Below are 21,105 nucleotides of genomic sequence, written 5' to 3' on the forward strand. Positions count from 1 at the left end.
AGTGGTCTGAGTCAGGGAGTGGAATCAAGGTTGGGCTCAGCAACCAAGCTGGGATCAAGATCATGGTCTGTGGTTAGGATCAGTGTTTGAGGTCCTGGCCCCAAATCTGGATCTGGGGACCTGTAGGGGGTCAAGGGTCAGCGTCAGGGTCTGGGTGTGAAGGGGGTTGGGTCCAGAACGGTGACCTAAGGTCATGGTCAGTCTGAGATGATGATCCAAGGTCTAGTTCTGGGGGTCCTGTTTGGAGTCTGGGGTCAGGAATGTGATCAGGTCTGGTGTCAGGTTTCTGACTGTGTCCAAGGTCAGGGATCAGGGGTTATAGCTAAAGTCTGAGATCCATGTCCCTGGGAACACATTCTGCAATGCCAGTCGGGGTTCCCGGCCGTGGTCTATGGTGGCCCCTGGGGTCACATTCTGCAATGCCAAGTCTGGGGTCTCGGCCGTGGTCTATAGTGGCGTCTGGGACCCGAATTGTGCCCCGAGTCGTGGTCAATGTCTGGGTCTAGGGTCTTCTGCAGGCGAGGGGCCCTGTCGTGTCCCAGGTCAGGGGACAGGTCATGGCCGGTGGGGGCCATGGGCGGAGAGTCGAGGCCGGGTGGCCGCGGGGGTCAGGCTCGGTCCAGCCCCGCTGCCTCCAGGGGGCGCCGCCGCCCGCCGCCCGGCCCCTCGCGGGCTCGCTGGCGCTGTGCGCGGCAGGCGGGGCCGGAGGCGGCGGCGGCGGCGGCGGCGGCGGCTCCGGGGCGCGGGCGGCGGCGGGCGGCGGCGGCGGCGGCGGCGGCCCGACTGCAGTCCCGGCGGGAGCCGAGCGAGCCGGGGCCGGGCCCGAGCCGGCGCCATGGGGCGGCGCCGCCTGTGAGCCGCGCCGAGCGGAGCCGCGGGCGCCGAGCGGGGCCGGGCGGGCGGCGGCGCCCGAGGCCGACGGAGCGGCCGGGCCGGGCCGAGCGCGCCGAGCGGAGCGGAGCGGAGCCGAACGGCGGGAGAGGCCGCCGCCGCCGCCAAGATGGCGGACCTGGAGGCGGTGCTGGCCGACGTGAGCTACCTGATGGCCATGGAGAAGAGCAAGGCCACGCCGGCGGCGCGCGCCAGCAAGAAGATCCTGCTGCCCGAGCCCAGGTGAGGCGGGCGCCGCAGCCCCGCGCCCCGGCCGCCCGGGCACTGGCCCCGCGATCCCCTCAGCCCCGCTCAGCGCCGGCGTCCGGCAGCCCTGGCCGGTCCCCGGCGCCCCCGGCCCTGTGCACCTGAACTCCCGGGGCGCCCCAGCGCGGGGGCTTTCCGGCTGCGCGGGCTCCCCGACCCGCCCGGTGCCCCCGGGGCGGCTCTGCCTGCCTCCCTTTCGCTTCACACACTCCGCCTGGCCCCCTTCTCCGTCAGCCCTCTCGCTTGCGCCGTGCACCCCCTTCATCCTCCTCCGGATAGCCCAGGGTACCCCCTTCCCACCGCGGAGTCCCCCGCCTCTGCCTGCCCATCTCCCGGGGCCCGACTCCCAGCACCACCCCCTTTGGGGTTCCACCGGTCCCCACCCTGGCCCCCTCGGGTGGGCCCTTCTGTGAGGTTCGGGGCAGACCAGTCTTCCGGGGATCTTCCCCGGTCTTCCCGCGGGCTTGGGGTGGAAATTGAGAGTACTCTGGGGGCTGGGGGAGCGGTGGGGAGCAGGGTCTGGTGTGCACCCCATGGCCTCTGTCCCTCTCCCCTGGAATTCATCCTCTGGCGAGAGTCCTGCCTGTGGTACCCCAGGGGTGCTGCTTGCCAGGGGATGTCCCAGCGTGCCTGCAGCAGCTGGATCACAGCTGCCTCCTCTCTGTGAGATAACTGACCTGATACCCAAGTTTCACCTGCTCAGGGTTTAGGCGCAGGAGTGGACAGCATAGGAACGCTAGCTGAGGCTGTCCAGCATGTTATGGCTTCGAGAGTATTTTCCCATCCCTTGAGCCTTGCAACAACCCAGGGGGCCAGTCGGTCAGGTGTGGTTTTGTCTCCGTGGAACAGATAGGGAAGCTGAAGGCCCAGACATGAGTGGCCTGCCCAGTGTCACAGGTAAGCCAGGGTGATGCTGGGCCACCAGAATCAGGGCTTCTGGCTGTGGTTCCACGTTGGGTGCATCACTGTAGCCTGAGCCCGGGCCTGGCCATTCTGCCTGAAGAGCCACATGCCCCGCCAGCTAGGAGGACCCTGGGCCCATCCTAGCCGTCCTGGTCTTATCATGTGACTTTGGGCAAGTCCCTTCCCATTTCTGGGCCTCAGTTTTCTCATCTGTGAAATGTGGACGGTGTGAAATAACGGCTGTGACTCTGTGGCATCCTGAGTGAAGCGGGGCCCAAACGGGCTTGGGGGGTGGTGGGTACCGTGCAGACGTCTCCAGTGCCTTTCTCCTGCCTGCTCACTGGGTTTCAGATTGACTGAGCACCAGGCCTGGGAGAGGAAAATTGGTCTGCGTTTTGCAAAGGCCGTTAGGGCCCTTTTTTTCTAAGACATTTGCAATCAGATTTCTCAAAACAGGAACCAGACTGACTGCCAGCCGGGGGCTGTCCGGGGATCAGCGACAGTTAGAACAAAAATGAGTTCAGAAATGACAAAGCCACGAGGGAGGAAATGGGGGAGTCGGCCTCTGGGGTGCACAGCGGCTCTCCTTGGTGGCCACGGCCTCGAGACCCTCCAGCAGGTCGGACTTCAGCAAAGCGTGAGGCGGGGCTCTTTCTGGAACTCTCTGCGTTTGGGTAATCTCGCCCCAGAATGCATTGCTGGCGGTGGGGCCCCGCCTCGGCTTGGCTCTGCAGGTGTTAGAACCCTGAGAAACAAGATGTTCCTCTTTTTCTGTCCCCATTACACCCTTCATATCGACTGCGTTGAAAGGAGTAGTGGTGGAAATCATGATAATTTATTTATTTCTGACATCTGTCATCTCAGCCGATCCAAAAAACCAGCCCGAGAGGTTGGCAAGGCCATGTCTTACACGTAGTAGTTGCTCAAGAAATAGCAGGACCGCCTGGTGTCTGAAAGCAGGGGGGCTGTGAGGTTGAGGGGAGTAGCAAGAGGCTGAGAGCCAGGGGTCAGGGGTCCTCAGGTAGGCTCGCCACCTGGCGGTGCGACCTTGGGCGGATGGCCAGCACCTGAGAGGTGCACTCGGGGCCCTCGCCGTGAGCTGAGGCTGGGCAGGGGCTTGGAATCCACACCTTCCACCTCGGAGGGTACGCCGCCCTTGGCCTTATGCTCTGCACACCCCCTGGGGCTGATGCCTCTTGCCCTGAAGACTGTTACTAGTGTATCTTACAGTTGCCAGTTTGCAAAGTGCTTTGTACCCCATTTTATCCTTTTCACAACCATAGGAAACGGGCACGGCAGGTGGTATTTCCCCCCAATAAGTCAAAGCACCTGAGGCTTGGAGAGGGGAAGAGACTTGGTCACAGAGGCGAGGTGGTGTTTGAATTTGGGGTCTCTGGGCTCCCAGGTGCTCTTTCCCCACTGTGCTTCCTGTCTTCCACACGCCTTTCCAGACCTCTGCACTTACCCTGGTCCTTCTCTTGAGGAATGTGTGCCAGCTGGCCCCCCATGCCCAGGGAGGGTGGCCTGGAAGCCACAGGGCAGACCCCGCTCCATCAGCTGTCTTGGTTCACAGGACCCAGCCCCCTCCCCGCCTGGGGTCACATCTTCCCCTCAGCCACGACGTAGGGGTCAGGGAGGAAGGCCATGGTTTGCCTAGGACAAGGTGCCATTTGGAGCAGTTTCCACCTTGGGGTGGTCCATCTTGGCAGCCTCCCTGCGACTGGTGCCTGGGTTGTGGCTTGGCTGGGAGCTGGGCTGGCTCACAGCTCTGACTTCTTGGGGCTGGGGAACAGGAGCTGTTGGGCACAGGGCCACTTCGAGTTGGCACAGGGGCCTCCCCTTCTGTCCCCCTATAGAATCCAGAGGAGACAGACTCATTTCTCGCCCTTCTGGCAGAGGGAGGCAGCTGTGTGGCAGGAGTCCCGAGACCCGGCTTCCAATCCCGCTGCAGTGCCAGCTCACCTGGGCCCTAGGGATAACCCTTATCCTGGCCGAGCCTGCCTCAGTTTCCACCTTGGTCCAATGAGGGGGCTGCCCTCGACCGATGGACCCCCCCCGACACACACACCCCCGTGCTCCTTCGGCTCTCAGGGTCTGGTCAGTGCCGCTCTCCCGAGAAGCTGCTGTCTGTCTTTCCCAGCAGCGGCCACGGTCCCGTAATGATCGTCATTTGCTTAATACCACGGAGGCCTCATGTAATTAATCTCTGGGCTCCTGGCAGAGGAGACCAGCCTGGGTGGTCCCGGGAGATGCCCAGCTCTCCCTGGTGACTGCAGCAGCCCCAGTGGCAGATGTCAGAGCCGGGTGCCTCTTGCAGCCTCTCCTCTCGCCTCTTTCTTTCCTGGTCCCTCCCCCCCGCCATGAATTTCCTTCTTCCTGCCCTTCTCTGGCTTCCCTGACTCCCAGACCCGCCGCTCTTCCTCCACGGCTTCTTCTTCGTTCCTGTTAACTCTTTGCTCCCAGGACTTCCTGCCCTTGGTCTGCAGAGGGAAGACGCGCAGGCGGTGGTTTTCTTGCTTCCTCCTCCCTCCGCTTCTCCATCACCAGCAGAAACCCTGCTGCTTGCAGCCTTTATCCCTTACCCAGAACGTTCCGCTCCAGTAGCAGCATTTTCCCACCCTATCCCACCGCCTCCCGCCATCCCCCGCCTCCGAAAACAAGATTATCTTTTAGGGCACTCATCCCCTCTGGGTCTTTGAAGCTCCCCCCCACCCCCACCCCCGCTCTCCCCAGGAGTGGGTCTCCAGGACCTCTTTCCCCATCTGTTCTCCTTTCCAGATCATAGGGTTTCACATTTTTGCCATTAAGTTGCTCGCCTGCCTGCCATCTCTCAGTAAATGGATTCGAAGGGAGCGTGAGCTTGACAGGTTGGAATCTGTGCGGGGAATCTGGGCTCTGTCAAGCCAGGAATAACGTGCCCTATTAATGCACGATCAGTCCTTAGTAGTAAACTCCCAGTGACGTCAGGTGTAGGCACAGTCTGGGGCGGCGTTTCCTGCCCGCCGCGGGCACCTGGGGAAGCTGTGCAGAGGGGCTGGGCTGTGTGCACACAGCTGGAGCCTCCAGGATATTCCTGCCTCAGAACAAGCAGCAGAAGCCAAGAAGACCTGAGAGCCTTTGAAGAACACACAGCCTCCATCACACCTGCCCTTATTTATTATTATTATTTTTTTGGCTGCACTGGGTCTTAGTTGGCACACGAGGAATCTTTGTTGCTGCATGTGAGATCTAGTTCCCTGACCAGGGATCGAACCCAGGCCCCCCTGCGTTGAGAGTGCAGAATCTCAACTGCTGGGCCACTGGGGAAGTCCCACACCTGCCCTTCTTTTTCCCCCTTGGCCCCAAGGGACCAATGTCCTCTGCTGATCATAGAAAACAGTTATACTCAAGTTATCCCTCATCTGTTTCAAACAGGAGATACTAAAAAATGAGACGTTTGGCCACAGACTTTTCTAAGACAGTAACCTGCCCTCTGCATTGCTGCTAACAGGCAGGGTAGTGTCTTGACTGGCTGAAGAGCAGGGTTTCCGAAGTGGGTTTTCTGATGCTGACGTGTCTGCTGCTCTGTTCTCTGAGCAGGGAGGCCATTCTGTGTTTGGGGTTCAGGATAGCTCTCTTCCTGGGAGTGCAGGACAGGGAGCCCTGGAAATTGTTCCAGGTTTGTCCTCATGGTCTGAGAGCAGTGAGCGGCGGGGTGCGACAAGGCCACTGGAGTGTCTTTTCCCGCGAGCTGTCAGTTTGTGGCCGCCTTGCCTCGGTGAGCTCGTGGGTGTGGTGCCCCATGGTGTCATTTCTCTTCCCTGGCCCCGGACTTGCTCCAGAGCTGGCCGATTTGGTCGCTCTTTCCCATTTGGTATGCGGTCCTTCCTTGAGCTCTGAGGATGCTGTCAGCCCCGAGGAGAGTCATTGAGCGATATTCATCAGAAGCCCCTGAGGACTTCCTCATACCACTTGGCACCATGGTGCCAGGTTTCCTGGAAATGCCCCAGAGGAGTGCCCCGGCCGTGGCGACAGCCTCTGGTCTGCTGGCTTGCCCGCCGTCTCTCCCAGAGCGTGTCGCTTCCTGGGGTGGCTGCCCCCGAGTGCAGAGCCCCCAGGCCAGCTTGCACTGTGGCTCTAGCATGCTGTCACCCAGGAGCACAGGAACCATGGCCCCTGGTCCTGCCACGTGCCAGCTGGGGCTGCCCCAGCCTGATCGGCGTCCACAGCCAGGGTACAAGTCCAGGGTCCCCTGGGACCCTGTGCCCAGCTCTCCCAAAGAGGCTGGGGGAGGCCCCCACCTGGTGGGGGGCCCTTTCTCAGGCGGGGACTGGACATTTTCTTGCCGCTGGCTTGGTTGGGACTCAGGGCATGCTGCTTCTCAGCTTCTTCTGTCCTCGATTTCCTCACCATCAAGATGAGCATGTTTTCTCTCGACCCTGAGGTCCCTCCCCATCCACACAGGCTGTGGTCTATGACTCTGAGTGGGCGTCACCTGGGAGGCCACTGTGCCACAGAGTGAGGGACTTAGCTCTCCCCTTGAACCACGTGGTGCCAGAAAGTGCCGGAAGCTCTCCCCCCTCAGCCTTCACCCTGCCGCCCCATCACCCCAGCCCATGCTGGGGTGGGGGGCCGGAAGTGCTGTCTCCCCGGCCGCCAGGCAGCTCCTACCCGGGGGCCCTTGCTCCTGGCAGGGCAGGTATTGGGCTCTGCCGTGGGGCTCCCCAGGCTGGTCTGTGAGCAGAGTGGAGTTCCAGCCCTTCAGGCTCGGGGAGAGGCTCACAGGTGCAGCCCTGGGGAAGGGTCCCATCGTAGCCCCACTCTCTGAGGACGTGGCAGGTGTGATCAGATTCTAGAAGGGGGGCTTCCGCCAGGAGAAGGAGGCCTGATGCGACAGGCTGCATTCTTCTATCGCCGTGCGCTCTCTGCCTTTCTCAGCAGTCAGCTCAGTGCTGGCGATTCAGCGTTTGTTGACATCCTCATTTTACAATGGGGGAAGCTGGACATTTAAAGTCTGTAACTTGGCCTGGCCTCTGGGAGGGAGGAGGGAAGAGCCATTTGGAGCCCAAGCCTGGACACCGGGCAACTGCAGGAACCAGGGCGGCTGAGCCCCTTCCCCCGAGAGGCTGGGAGGCGGATGGTCCTTCGGAGGCAGGGACGGAGGAATGATGCAGGCACAGGGCTCCTCCGATAGCCCGACGTCCATCTGGGGGCCCGCACGCTCTTGGATATCAGAGTCATTGACCTGGGTGGGGTCAGGAATGCTGCTGTGGGCCCATCGCCACTCAGACTCCACCAGTATCAGGGCGCGGGGGTAGGAGACAAAGGTGACCCAGCCCAGGAGGCCGCCACCACCTCCCGTGCCAGCCTGTACTTGCCACCCTGGCAGGAGCGTCCCCCACGACACGCTTTCCTAACCTGCCAGCTCCCTGGGCCCCAGCCCCGTGGGAACAGACAGGAAACCCTAACATTGCTGCCTGGAGGCTTCCCCTTCAAGGACTGCCGAGGTTGACCTCGTGTTTGGTTCGGGTTGGGGTTGGGGGGGTTGTTTATTTTATTTAGAAAATATTTTTTTCTTTTTAAGGAAGAAAGTGAAGTGCTGCGGGCTGGGAAGAATGCTGTGGCCATCCACCCCGTGCGGTCTTCCGAGGGAGGCGGGGTCTAGCTTGCTGTGCCCAGGGCCCAGCCGGCAGCAGGCAGAGCCCCTGGGAAGGAGGAGGAGGCCTGTGCCCAGTGTGGTGCCCAGAGAAGAGCTGCTGGCTCCGCTGGCTCTCGGGCAGGCCCTTGGAGAGCCCGTTTCCCTGGTCTTGGTGTCCAGCTTATGGGGCCCTGCAGAGGGAAGTGGAGGCCCTGCTCCCAGCTGGGCATTCCCATCGTGTGCCACCGTTGCTGAGCCTGGGCCAGTCCTGCTGGTTCCCGGGGGGTGGGGAGGAACTTCTCTGTGACTGTTGCAGAGGCCATACCCAGCTGCCCCACGGGCTCATCTGATAGGCTGGTGTTGCTCTGCCTGTCACCCACACCTACCTGTCTCTGGATGTGCCCCTGACCACCCCTCTGACCGTCCCCCTCTGTGGAGGATCAACATTCTGTGATACTTCGTCTCTCTTTCTTGCTCATTACCATCCCCTTCCATAGACCAAGAGGTCCTGAAACCCAGGAACGGGATGTGGACACAGAGACCCAGGAGCCGAACCGCAGAGCGGTTGAGGGCCCAGCCCTCCTGTCTGCCTCCCAGGAGAAATCTGTCCCCCGTGGGGTCCCCAGGGCCACACACCCCTACCTCCCGGCTGCTTGGTCTCGTGGACCTGCTGAGCCTCCATTACCTTGGACTGGGTCCCCCTGCTGTGGTCCACCCAGCACACCGCCCAGCCTGTGTCCTCGTCCAAACGGGAGGCCCTGAGCTGCCCTCCGCCAGGCTGGGGGCTGGAAGGGATGGGCGCACACTGCGGCCCGCAGCCTCCCTGGGCTCCCATCTCTAGTCTGCAGGGCAGGGGCTGGATCTTGCTCAGTGTCACAGATTTTTAAACTCCTGATGTATGTTAAGTGCTTGGGTGGCCTTGGGGTTGGGTCTCACCTCCTGAGTCCCTGCAAGTCCCACAGGGCCAGGGAGCCGTGCCCTTGGCGGAGGCTGGTGGTGACTGAGAGTAGGTATGTGGCCCCCAGGAGGGAGGCTGTGCCAGCCTGGCTCAGGGCCACTGCCCAGCCTTGGAGTCCCCACGGCCGTGGAGGGCGTCCTCGCTTTCCGGGACAGAACCAGCTCTGAAGTGGTAGCTCAGGGCCACCGGGCCCCTGGCCCTCAGCTGGGGCTCTTGTTGGCCGGAGTACAAGATGGGGACACAGAGGGCCGTCTGGGTCATCGGCTCCCTGCTCTCCTGTTGGAGACAGTTCTCAGGGAGGGTCACAGGGCCTCTGAGCTCCTGGGATCGAGGCTCCAGGTCTGTGCTCACAGTGGGTCTGTGTGCACCCCCGTTGCCTTGTGTGGCTCGAGTGCAGGCGAGGGCCTGGCCAGGTCAGGGCTGGACCTCCACCCTAACCCCTCAGAAGGGAAGGGCAGGAGTTACCCCACCTGCGAACCTAGGTTAGGGCTAGGGGCTGGGCAAGGTCTGCTGGTTATGCTGGCCTTCTGACCTCAGGCCCCCTCTCTGATGGGGCCTCGAAAACCCCAGCTGGCCTTGTCAGTTCTGTCCGTCCGTCCATCTGCCAGCCCCAGCCTGCCCCTACCCAACCTGGTTTCAACCCTCCTTCCTGGCTCCGCGTCATCAGATACCTAGGCTTCCCCCCGTGGTGCCTCCAACAGAGCCCGTCCACTCACCCGCCGCCCAACTGAGCTTCCCAAGTGTGGTCTGTCGAGCCTCCTCCCTGCCCAGTGGCTCATCCCAGGCCAGGCCTCCCGTGCCTGTCCCCACATCCACCACCTGCCCTGGGCTTCGCCACCTGTCGACATCCTGTTTGCATTTGAGGAACCCAGTGAGGTTCCGCCTCCTCCACGCGACCTCTCCAATGGCCCAGAACGTTCTTTCCTCCCTGAGTCTCCTCCAATCGACTGGGCCCCACGCAGTTTGTCTCATGTTGTCTAATGTCACGGAATGGCAGATGCAGGACCGGTGCCCTGGGTGGGCCTCCCCAGGGGGGCAGGGCTGCATGGCGCCTTCCAGCAGGTGGTGGGCAGCAGGGCCCTGTGCTGGGCTCCACGAGACGGGTAGGGATATGAAGAGGTGGGCACACGGCATCCTTTTCACCCGTGACCTGCTGGCGGCCCCCCATATCCTGAGGCCCTGTGAGCATCTCGAGAGCCAGGTGGGACCACAGCCGGTGGCTGGGTGGGACGGCAGGTGGCCCAGGAAAGGAGAGGAGGGGAGACCAAGCTGCCACTGAGGCATGAAGCCTGGCCAGGTGTGACTTTCCCAGAGCACTCGGTGTTGGGGGTGAGATAACCGGGGGCGGGGAGTGTGATAACCTGGGCTTCCGAGGTCACAGGGGCAGCCCCCGCCCCTCTGCTGCCCTGGAGGCAGCTCAGGGCCAAGGGTCTTTACATATCAGGGACAAGGGAGCTGAGGCTTGACTTTTTTTTTTTTCCCCAATATTGAAATATAATCCATGTGACAGAAAACTCATCATGTTGAAGTGCTGACGTCAGTGGATTTCAGTACGTTTACTGTGCGGTGCAGCCCTCATCACCGCCTAACTCTAGAACATTTCCATCACCGTATAAAGAGACCCTGGCCCATTAGAGGTTACTCCTCTTTTCTTCTCCAGCTTTTGACACTCACGCATAGCTTTCTGTCTGTAGATTTGCCCCTGCTGGGCTTGTGGTATAAATGGATTCATATAATGTGTGGGCTTTAGTGACTGTTACTTGGTGGAACTCTGTCAGGTCGGTCCGTACTGTGGGGCACATGTACACCAGCCTTTCACTCCGTTTCATGGTCAAGCAGCATCCCATTGTGAGGATGGGCTGTATTTTCGTGATCCATCATCTTCCGATGGGTGAGGCCTGGCTTATGAGGTTCGGCTAACTCCCTGAAGCTAGCACAAGGCAGGGCTGGGACCAGACTTCTGAGCAGCCACCTGCTGGTCACTCTAGCTTTGGAAGACAGAGCTTTGGTGGGCAGACAGGCTCCCTCGGGTCCCACTGGTGTGACCCACGGTCAGGTCCAACGTGGTGGCTGCCTTCCTGGAAGGGGGCTTGACACCCACCGGCAGTGCTCTCCACTCCGGATTCCAGGGAAGGAAGCAGCAACCCTCCAGGGGAGCAGGGCCAGCAGGCCTGGCAGGAGCCATGGGGGCCCCGGGTCACCACCGCCCCCCTGTCTTCCAGCATCCGCAGCGTCATGCAGAAGTACCTGGAGGACCGGGGTGAGGTGACCTTTGAGAAGATCTTCTCCCAGAAGCTGGGTGAGTATGGCGGGGGCTCTGCCAACCCCAGGGCATCCGCCCCACCTCCCGGTCCGGCTGCCAGGCCAGGGGGTGGGGGCAGGAGGCCCCTCGGGCCGCCTTTATGTGCCCCCCTCTCTGCCAAGAGATCTCGCGTCCACCGTGGGGGAAGCACAGGGCAGCAAGTGAGCCCCGCTGCTGGCGGCAGGGCCGGGACCCAGCGTCTCCCAGCCCCTGCCTGTCGCCCCGGGAGGCCCCTGAAGCGGGGTGGGGGCCCAGCAGTCTTCCAGGGCCGCCAGGGAAGTTCCTCCTTTGGGGTTTTTGTTTTCGAGAGTTGCAGCTTCCCCTTGGCGCAGGCACAGCTGCTGGGGCCGTTGGTGGAACTGACAGGAAGGGGCGGGGCCCTTCCTGTGGCGCCTGCCGCGCTGCGGTCGCCCCCGCCCCCACGGCCCTCTTTGTGAGCAACCTGCGGCGGCAGGCCCCTCGGCCGCCTCCTCCAGGGCCCGGCCTTAGAGGCGGGCACCCGGGGAAGGGGGAGGCGGAGCGCAGGGAAGCAGGCTCGGGCCGCAGACAGCTCTGACTCGGCCTTTCCGGGAGAAGGGACCTCCGCTCTGAAATGGGAGTGGCCTGGCCCGGAGGTCACGCTTAGGGAGTCTGTGTGTCAAGGAAGCCTTCAGCGTGGGTCCCCTGCCTGGGCTGTGTGACCTTGGGCACATCGCTGCCCCTCTCTGAGCCTCACCTGAGAGCTAGCATTCTGGATCCCCACTGTGCAAGACTTGGAAGCCCAGGTGCGGTGGTGGCAATGAAAAGCCCCTCGCCCACTGGGAAGCTGAGGGCTCTCGTTCCTCAAGGTCCAGCATTGAAAGGCCCGTCTGCCCTTACCAGAAGTCGTAGCTGAGAGCTCTGGTAGAGGGGATAGGGCCCCCAGAGGTGTGCAGAGTCACCCAGCTTGACCCTGGGCACCCACATCGGGCTACAGGGAGTTCTGCTTCTGCTGGCCCTGCAGGACTGCTCTGGGGCCCCGCCCCTGGCCCACGGCCTCCAGGGTCTCCTGCCCACCCTTCCTGCAGCCCGCCTCATCCGCTCCCGTCCCCAGAGGCTGTGCTCTCTGGGGCCCTCTGCTCTCACCCTCTGGCCTTCCTTCCCAGGACCCGGCGCTGGGCAGAAGAGCCCTGAGTTCTACTCAGGCTGCCACGTACCACCTGCCTGCCAGGTCTCCCTGAGCCTCGGTTTCCCCTACTGGACCTGACGCCCCTGTCCACCTGTTTTGAGTGGCAGTTGTGAGAGTCAGCCTGATGATGGAGGAGGGATATAAGGTCCAAGGACAGGGCACCCCCAGCCCCCACGTAGCAGCCTGGCCTGGCCCAGGCAAATCTCACTGCACCTACGCAGCCCAGCTGCCCGCTGGGTGTGTCCCCCTTCTGGGGGAGATGCAGGCCCCAGCTTGCAGGGAGAGGGCAGGGGGTTCAGGTGCCAGAGTCAGCCCCACACTCTGCCTCACCAGGGTGCCTGCCACTTTCCAGCCACCACCAGAAGAAGCAGATTCTGAGACGGGTGGGAACTCAGGCGCCCCGACCCTGAATCTGAGACTCTGGTTGGTGGTGACCTCCAAGGCCACCTTGCCCAGCCTCTGTCCGGCACAGGGACCACCTCTGCCACCTCCTTGGCCAGTTCTGCCCAGGAAGCCCTAAGCCCACACCCCCCACCATGATGGGACAGCCTCTGTAGGGCTATGACTCAGCCTGACGCAAAACACTTGCTTTCAGGGTACTTGCTCTTCCGAGATTTCTGCCTGAAGCACCTGGAGCAGGCCAAGCCCTTGGTGGAGTTCTACGAGGAGGTGAGGCCGGATTGGCCTGGCCCTGGTGCACATGGGGAAAGGAAGGGGCTTGGGCTCCTTATTGAACCTGTAAGACAGTCCTGTGCCCCGCTGGGCCGGGGCTCACCTGTGGGGATCTTGTCCTCTAGATCAAGAACTATGAGAAGCTGGAGACAGAGGAGGAGCGCCTGGCCTGCAGCCGAGACATCTTCGACAAGTACATCATGAAGGAGCTGCTGGCCTGCTCACATGTGAGTGCCCGGGGCCCACGTGCCAGCCTGGGCGTGGGGACTGGAGGGCTGGCCCTGTGGAGAAGTCACTCACCTCTCCCTCCTTCCCCAGCCTTTCTCAAAAAGCGCCATCGAGCACGTCCAGGGCCATCTGGTGAAGAAGCAGGTGCCTCCGGATCTCTTCCAGGTGTGTGCTGGGCTTGTCCTCGCTCCCGACCAGCCAAGCGGGGGTCCCCCGCAGGCGGCACGGGTCCTGGAGCCTGGTCGGCTCCTGCTGTGGCTCAGTCACCCACCTCCCACTCCCTCTCTTAGCCATATATTGAAGAAATTTGCCAGAACCTCCGAGGAGACGTGTTCCAGAAATTCATCGAGAGGTGAGAGCGGGGCACGTGCAGGAGCAGAAAGTGGGAATAGGTCGCTCTGAGAAGGGGTACAGATGTCCTGGAGGAGAGCAGCCAGCCTGCTTCAGTGCCCAGCGTGTGGGCACCTGGACCTGTCTATACCCCAGTGCTGGGACTCCTGAGAGGTCGCCACTCTCCCACTCTCCTGCCCCACCCTTCTCAGCACTAGGCACCTCAAAGCCCATCCCTGTTTAAAGGGAGCGAGGGACCACCCACGTGTCTTTCTCCCCATGGACTGTCTAGCCCCTTGCTGGGCCTACTGGGAATGAGAAGTATCAGGCTGGTGGTAAGGATGGGCACAGGAGGACACACTGCCCACCCCTCTGCCCCCTGTGGCCTTCATGGCCAGAGCCAGCCTGGGGGGTATTCCTTGATGTGTCCCAGCTGCCCAGCCATGGCGTAGGGGCTTCACCAGAAGGGAGTGGTGTGTCACTGGATGTGTGCAAGGAGGGAAATGAGATGAGCCTTGTTGTGGATGTGGTAGCAGGAAGTCGGGGTCAGATGGGAAGATCTCACCTCTAAGTTTATCTGATCCAAGCAGAAACCCAAAGACCGATAACAGTGCTGGCATTGCTGGGACGGGGGTGGGGCAGCCCGGGCTGGCATTCTTCCTGGCAGGCCCGGAAGAGGACCCTGAGGCCTGGGGGCCCAGGCAGTAGCAGTGGGTGGGGCCAGCTTGCCCCCAGCATCAATTTCACTCACTTTCTAAGGCTCATCTGAGCTTGGGTTCTTTCTTCTCTTGCAGTGATAAATTCACACGATTTTGCCAGTGGAAGAATGTAGAGCTCAACATCCATGTAAGTGGGCTGGGTGGGCGTGCAGAACCCTCTCCCTGCTGCTCCTCCCCAGGCCCTCGGGCAGCGGGGGAAATCTACCTTCAACCCCCAGGGGCGGCTGTGGGGTTGGTGCTGGGACCCCAATGCGGATGGCTCCAGGCAGGGCGGCACTTGGGAAGGGTGAGGGTGGCCCTGGGTCGGGCCTTGGGGTAACCCCCTACTGCTCCGGGGTGGGGCCGGGGCAGCCTGCAGTGACCCCCCTCCCCCCACCCCCGCTGCCACCCCTGCAGCTGACCATGAACGACTTCAGTGTGCACCGCATCATCGGGCGAGGTGGCTTCGGCGAGGTCTACGGCTGCCGGAAGGCCGACACGGGCAAGATGTGAGCATCGGGTCCGCTGCCTCGGGTGGGATGCCTGAGGAGGAGGAGGGCCCCCCCCCCCCCGGGGTGCCCTGAGGACCGCAGACACCGCACCGCGCCCCTGGGGCCCTGCACTGAAGGTGCCAGCGGACCGACTGAGGGACTGGCTCCTTTCCCACAGGTATGCCATGAAGTGTCTGGACAAGAAGCGCATCAAGATGAAGCAAGGGGAGACTCTGGCCCTGAATGAGCGCATCATGCTGTCGCTCGTCAGCACCGGGGTGAGTGGCAGCCCGCCCCACCTCAGCCCCTGGCTCCGAACCAAGTGCAGCCTGCGCTGACCTCTTCTTTCATCCGCTCCTAGGACTGCCCGTTCATCGTCTGCATGTCATACGCCTTCCACACACCGGACAAGCTCAGCTTCATCCTGGATCTCATGAACGGTGAGTGCCTGGCCTGGCCCCAGGTGGACCTCGGGGCTGGGGGCTGGGGTGGGAGCTGAGCGCCGCCCCCTGCGGCTGCCTCCCTCAGGCGGGGACCTGCACTACCACCTGTCCCAGCACGGGGTCTTCTCTGAGGCCGACATGCGCTTCTACGCCGCGGAGATCATCCTGGGCCTGGAGCACATGCACAACCGCTTCGTGGTCTACCGGGACCTGAAGGTGAGGCGCCGCCCTGGCCTCCTCCCGCCGTGTCCCCGCCCCTCCCGCCGTGGCGCCGCCCCTCCCCTCCCCCTCCCGCCGTGTCCCCGCCCCTGTGTGGCGCGCCCCGCCCCCTCCTGGCCTGGCTCCTCCCCTCTTCGTGCCCCGCCCTCTTCCTGGCCTGGCTCCTCCCCTCCGCAAACCCCCCCACACCCCCGACCCAGGGCCCTGTCTCTGGACACCCTTACCTCTAGACAGCCACCCGGCTGGCGTGTTGCCTCGCCGGGTCCTGTCCTGAGCTGCTCACTGAGCCTCCTCCACAGCCGGCCAACATCCTGCTGGACGAGCACGGGCACGTGCGCATCTCAGACCTGGGCCTGGCCTGTGACTTCTCCAAGAAGAAGCCTCACGCCAGTGTGTGAGTGCCCCAGCCCCACGCCCTCTTCCCACGCCAGTGTGTGAGTGCCCCAGCCCCACGCCCTCTTCCCACACCCTCCGACCACCCGCTCATGGCCTCCTTACTCCGCCAGGGGCACCCACGGGTACATGGCTCCCGAGGTTCTACAGAAGGGCGTGGCCTATGACAGCAGCGCCGACTGGTTCTCCCTGGGCTGCATGCTCTTCAAGCTGCTGCGAGGGTGAGCAGGCCACCCCAGGGTGGGTGCACAGGACAGAAACAGGCTCTCCCCCAGGCCAGGAAGGAGGCTGCGGGTGGTGGTGGGGGGGGGAGGCTCTGCCACGTGACTGTCAGGGGTGGCACCATCCCTGGCTTTGGCAAGGATCATTCATGGGCTTCCCAGGTAGCACTAGTGGTAGAGAACCCGCCTGTCAGTGCAGGAGATATAAGAGATGCGGGTTCGATTCCCAGGTCAGGAAGATCCCCTGGAGGAGGACATGGCAAGTTCAGTTCAGTCACTCAGTCGTGTCCGACTCTTTGCAAACCACTCCAGTATTCTTGCCTGGAGAATCCCCAAGGACAGAGGAGCCTGGTGGGCTACAGTCTATAGGGTCGCACAGAGTCAGACACAACTGCGGTGACTTAGCAGCAGGCACTCATGCAACCTGCCTCAGTTTGCACATTCCCGTTCTCTGACCTTGGACTTTGGCCCTTCTTCCCCAGGCATAGCCCTTTCCGGCAGCACAAGACCAAAGACAAGCATGAGATCGACAGAATGACATTGACAATGGTGAGTGGAGGGTCCCAACCTGGGGAGGCTGGGTGGAGCTCATGAGGGGCCGTAGTGTGGCTAGGGTCTCCTGTGGGCATCAGGGTCTCAGCCACCAGCAGCCCACCCTCTGGCCTCCAGCCCCATTGGCTCTCCCTTCCCCACATTGTCAGAGCAAACATGCCTGCTAGGGGCGTATGGAAGCTCTCCGTCTGCCCTTGCCTCATGCAGCCTCACGAGGCCCAGAGCTGTGATGGAGACCAGGGGGGGAGCGGGGGGGCCCTCTGCCAACGTCCCCTCCTCCTCCCTGCAGGCTGTGGAGCTGCCTGACTCCTTCTCCCCTGAGCTCCGCTCCTTGCTGGAGGGGCTGCTGCAGAGGGATGTCAACCGCAGGCTAGGCTGCCTGGGCCGAGGGTGAGTGCTTGGGACCCCAGCCATTACCCCAGGCCTTCCCGCCCTGCTGGGTGATGTCCACACTACAGTGTCTAGGCTTCTGCAGGGGTTGCTGGGGCCGCCTGCCCGAGCCTCCGCTCATGTTCCTCTGAGGACAAGGGCTGTGTTTTGTCACTGGAGCCCCCCACTCCGTGGTCCCAGCCTCCTTGGCAGAGTTCACAAGTTGGGGCTAGGGCAGCCCTGCCCATTGTTCCCAGGTGGAGGGTGTGTGCTGTACGGCTGCTGGGGGTGGGCGCAGACCGAACAAAGATGATGTTGCTAATGATGATGACAGCAGCTTTTTATGTTTATTAAACATTTACTAAGCACTGGGCGTGATGTTGCAAGATTCCCAGTATTAAACTCACCACAGCCCTATGCCGTGGAAACTGCTGTTCTTTCTCCCCATTTTAAAGATGAGGAAACAGGCTGAGGTTTAAGGAACTTGCCCAAGGTTGCAGAGCCAGAGTGTGGCTAAACCAGCAGTTAAACCTAGGTCACCTGTCCCACAGCCCAGATCTCACCCCCCCCCCCAACCTGGGTGGTGCCAAGCCCCACTGACCCTCTCTTCCTACAGGGCCCAGGAGGTAAAGGAGAGCCCCTTCTTCCGTTCCCTGGACTGGCAGATGGTCTTCTTGCAAAAGGTAACAGCCCAGAGCCGGGGCCGGGCAGGGTGCTCGGGAGCTCCTCCTCGGTGCTGATGCTTAGCCCCTGTTCCACCGCAGTACCCTCCCCCATTGATCCCCCCACGAGGGGAGGTGAACGCAGCCGACGCCTTCGACATTGGCTCCTTTGATGAGGAGGACACAAAAGGAATCAAGGTATGGGGCCTGGCCTGGCCTCCCAGCCCTGAGCACGGCTGGCAGTGTCCTCTGTCCTCTGGCCCTATGAGATCCCCGTGCCAGCCCCATCTGTCTGGTGGGCCTCGGGCTCCTTCTCCCCACACGTCCCCGGGGGGTGGCCGTTGGACCAGACCACCATGTTCTGGGCCCTGCAGCCAGGCCGGCCTGTGGCTGACAGCCGTCCCTTCTGCACCCTCTTGGTGAAGCTACTGGACAGTGACCAGGAGCTCTACCGCAACTTCCCCCTGACCATCTCGGAGCGGTGGCAGCAGGAGGTAGCAGAGACTGTCTTTGACACCATCAATGCTGAGACAGACCGGCTGGAGGCCCGCAAGAAAACCAAAAACAAGCAGTTGGGCCACGAGGAAGGTGAGGGTCAGCAGCTGCCGTGGGCACCCACTGCCCGCTCTAGAGATGGGAAGCAGGCTCAGGTGTCAGCCGGGGTCCCTCCCAGAGAGCAGCTGACCCGGCACTCTCACCGGCTCGGCGGCCGGCTGAGTTCTCTCTCACTCTCCCTGCGTCAGACTACGCCCTGGGCAAGGACTGCATCATGCATGGCTACATGTCCAAGATGGGCAACCCCTTCCTGACCCAGTGGCAGCGGCGTTACTTCTACCTGTTCCCCAACCGGCTCGAGTGGCGGGGCGAGGGCGAGGCCCCGGTAAGGAGCAGCCCGGCCGGGAACCCCTGGGGTGGGCAGGCCGGCCAGGGGGTGGGGGGGCCAGGCCCTCACCGCCCGCTCCCCGCCCTGCAGCAGAGCCTGCTGACCATGGAGGAGATCCAGTCGGTGGAGGAGACGCAGATCAAGGAGCGAAAGTGCCTCCTCCTCAAGATCCGAGGTGGCAAGCAGTTTGTCCTGCAGTGCGACGTGAGTGGGGGCCCGGGGTGGGGCCGGGGCGGGGCCAGAATGGCTGGGGCGGGGCCAGAGGGGCCGGGCCCCGCCTAACAGCCAGTGTGTGTGCAGAGTGACCCAGAGCTGGTGCAGTGGAAGAAGGAGTTGCGAGATGCCTACCGCGAAGCCCAGCAGCTGGTGCAGCGGGTGCCCAAGATGAAGAACAAGCCGCGCTCGCCCGTCGTGGAGCTGAGCAAGGTGCCACTGATCCAGCGCGGCAGCGCCAACGGCCTCTGACCTGCCGCCCGCTCGCCCGGCCGCCCTCCTGCCCGCCCGCCTTTTATAAACCTCTAATTTATTTTGTTGAATTTTTATTATTTGTTTTCCCGCCAAGCGGAAAAGGTTTTATTTTGTAATTATTGTGATTTCCTGTGGCCCCAGCCTGGACCAGCCCCCAGGGAGGGGCCCGCTTGCCTTGGCTCCTGCTGCCACCCACTCAGCCACTGTCCAGCCACCTCACCCTGCCCCCAGGGGCCTCCGCTCCTGGTGTCTCCCCCACACGGGGAGGGCAGCAGCCCCCAGCGCCCTCCCACGCCACGCTTCCCCAGGGATGGTCGCCTGGAATTGGGCCTGCTGTCCCTCCTCCCCAGCTCTGTGCCCACAGCACAGCTGGGTGGCCCGGCGGCCCCACCCAGGGAGGCCGCGGCACAAGGAGGCTACTTGAAGCTCCCACCGCAGCCCCTCCTGCATCGACTGGCACACAGGCCTGCACTGACCTGCCCTCCAGCCAGTCAGTTGGTAGATAAGGGAGCCTGTGGACTCGCTGACCCCAGCGCCTCCCACGTGACTTAGGCTCCTGCACCCTTTCTTGGGAAGAGCCCCCGTGTCACTGACTGCCTCCACTTGCACCTTCCCTGGATACAGTGGGACCTGGCCAGGAGGGTGGCATTGGCAGTGGCTGCTGCTGCCCCCACCCCAGCCCCCTCTTCTTCCCACCCAAGCGCCCAGGCTCAGGGACCACAGAAAGGCACCTTCGGGGCTGTGCCACACTGGCCTCACCTGGCCCCGAGCCCCCTTCTTCTGGGCTGGGCAGGGCCTCTTCTGCTCAGAACCATTGGGGGCTGGCCTGGGCCGGCCGGACGGCACAGTGCGAGGGGCGGGTGGGGCAGCCCTCCCCACTCCAGGTCGCTCAGTGCGCCCCTCGCTGTCCAGCCCCACATCCTGTCAGTGCCACCGCCCCCAGGGTGCCACCTCACCCGCAGCATGCCCCCTTGTGCCAGTCGCTGCCATGTGGTGTCGCGCCCTCCCCCGGGGTTGGGTCGGCGGGCCCTCCCCTCCCATCTACACTCCCCGGGGCGTTCCTTTGCCGATTTTTGAATGTGATTTTAAAGAGTGAAAAATGATACTATGCGTTTTTATAAAAAATAGTGCCTGACTCCTTGGCTATGTCAGACTGTTTTTGTGCCTGAGGGTCATTTTCAGCCTCCCCCCGGGGTGGGGCCTGAGGAGGGAAGGTCTTGGTGACGCCAGATCTCCTCTGCCTCCAGGGCAGGCACTCACAGCCTGGGGAGGGGTGGGGGTGGCTCACACCCTGCCTGTCCCATCCTGGGGGAGCAGAAGGGAGTCTTCTGCCCACTGCCTGGGAAGCAGGAGGAGGTGCCTGCAGGTTCGTGCTTACTGTCCTGTTTGGACTGGCCGGGCATCTAGCCCGCCGGGGCCCACACTGAGGGCACTGCTGTGGACAGATGAGCACCTCTGCCCTGGGGGCCACACACACATCCTCCGGTCTCAGCCTCTGGCTTCAGCCTAACCTCTGGCCTTGCAGCTCAGCCTCCAGTAGAGGTCCTTGAAGCCTGAGTGATCCCCCAGCACCAGGCTTCATGTACCCAGAGGCAATGTTCAACTTTCTTCTCCAGCTCTGCCATCTAGGCCCCCACGGGTGATGCCGCTGCTGCCCTTTCCATGCAGGGCTCTGCTGTCACGGATCAGGGCCCCAAGGAGTCCCAGAGGAAATGGCTTTTGAGCTGGGCCTCCAGCACTGGGGTGGACGAGGTGGGGAGGACATTTCTGAGGAAGGGAAGGCTCAGGAGTGGCTCAGGTTAGCAGCAGTACTGTGGGAAGGAAGCAGGCCTGGGAGGCCCTGAATGCCAGGCTAAAGCCAACCCAGAGTCCAGGGGCACTTAGTGACTGCAGCACAAAGATGGGAATGGAGATGGAATCTGAACCTGGATAGGCTCTCGGGAGTCCTTGAAGGTTCTGGACAAGGGCTGGGTGGTGACTGGATAGCTGACTGCAGAACTAGATGCTGGTTACACGTGCAGAGTGTGCAGAAGGAGACGAGTCAGGGAGACAGGGGAAGGGCCCGTCATTCTGTCCAGGGAAGAGATGTCATAATAATGGTGGTAGTAGAGGAAGAGATGCAAAGAGGCCGGATGGAAAGAACGTGGCCCAGCGGGAATGGGCAGGACTTGAGGACAAGAGGTTGGAGCCCATGATGATACACCAGGAGGGCCCAGCTGTCACTCAGAGCCACAATAGGAAGCAGAGCTGGCCGGAAGGGAGGAGGGAGGACGTGGCTGCATGTGGCTTGGGACCTGCTGATGGACTGCATGGGCCTTTGGGCACAGAGGGGTCCCAGAAGGAGCTGAAATGTGGTCCTAGAGGTGGCACCAGGGTGACGTTGGAACAGATAGGCTTTCAGCTGGGAGAAGC

At 62.4% G+C, this 21,105-nt stretch overlaps 1 protein-coding gene and 1 long non-coding RNA gene across 3 annotated transcripts; both read left to right on the plus strand.

Annotated features, from left to right (window-relative positions):
- Nucleotides 1–713: 713 nt before the first annotated feature.
- On the plus strand, nt 714–19,828 carry GRK2 (G protein-coupled receptor kinase 2). 2 transcript variants are annotated; one of them, XM_069565683.1, is made up of 21 exons: nt 714–1,113; nt 10,838–10,914; nt 12,660–12,733; nt 12,862–12,963; nt 13,055–13,129; nt 13,255–13,316; nt 14,089–14,140; nt 14,410–14,501; nt 14,662–14,761; nt 14,845–14,923; nt 15,012–15,142; nt 15,445–15,539; nt 15,652–15,759; nt 16,242–16,308; nt 16,601–16,701; nt 17,297–17,363; nt 17,445–17,540; nt 17,768–17,930; nt 18,086–18,222; nt 18,316–18,429; nt 18,526–19,828. In XM_069565683.1, exons 1-21 carry the CDS (start codon nt 1,001–1,003, stop codon nt 18,688–18,690), a joined length of 2,070 nt encoding a protein of 689 aa, XP_069421784.1. In that variant the 5' UTR covers nt 714–1,000; the 3' UTR covers nt 18,691–19,828. The 2 variants fall into 2 exon arrangements, with proteins under 2 accessions (XP_069421784.1, XP_069421785.1); XM_069565684.1 differs by having other exon boundaries at nt 755–1,113; nt 18,319–18,429.
- Nucleotides 6,724–7,731, plus strand: LOC138426810 (uncharacterized). Its single transcript, XR_011251754.1, has 2 exons — nt 6,724–6,804; nt 7,604–7,731. It is a non-coding gene; the product is annotated as an uncharacterized lncRNA (long non-coding RNA).
- Nucleotides 19,829–21,105: the final 1,277 nt, after the last annotated feature.

The sequence above is a fragment of the Ovis canadensis genome, chromosome 21, assembly GCF_042477335.2.
Source record: "Ovis canadensis isolate MfBH-ARS-UI-01 breed Bighorn chromosome 21, ARS-UI_OviCan_v2, whole genome shotgun sequence".
Lineage (NCBI taxonomy): Eukaryota > Metazoa > Chordata > Mammalia > Artiodactyla > Bovidae > Ovis > Ovis canadensis.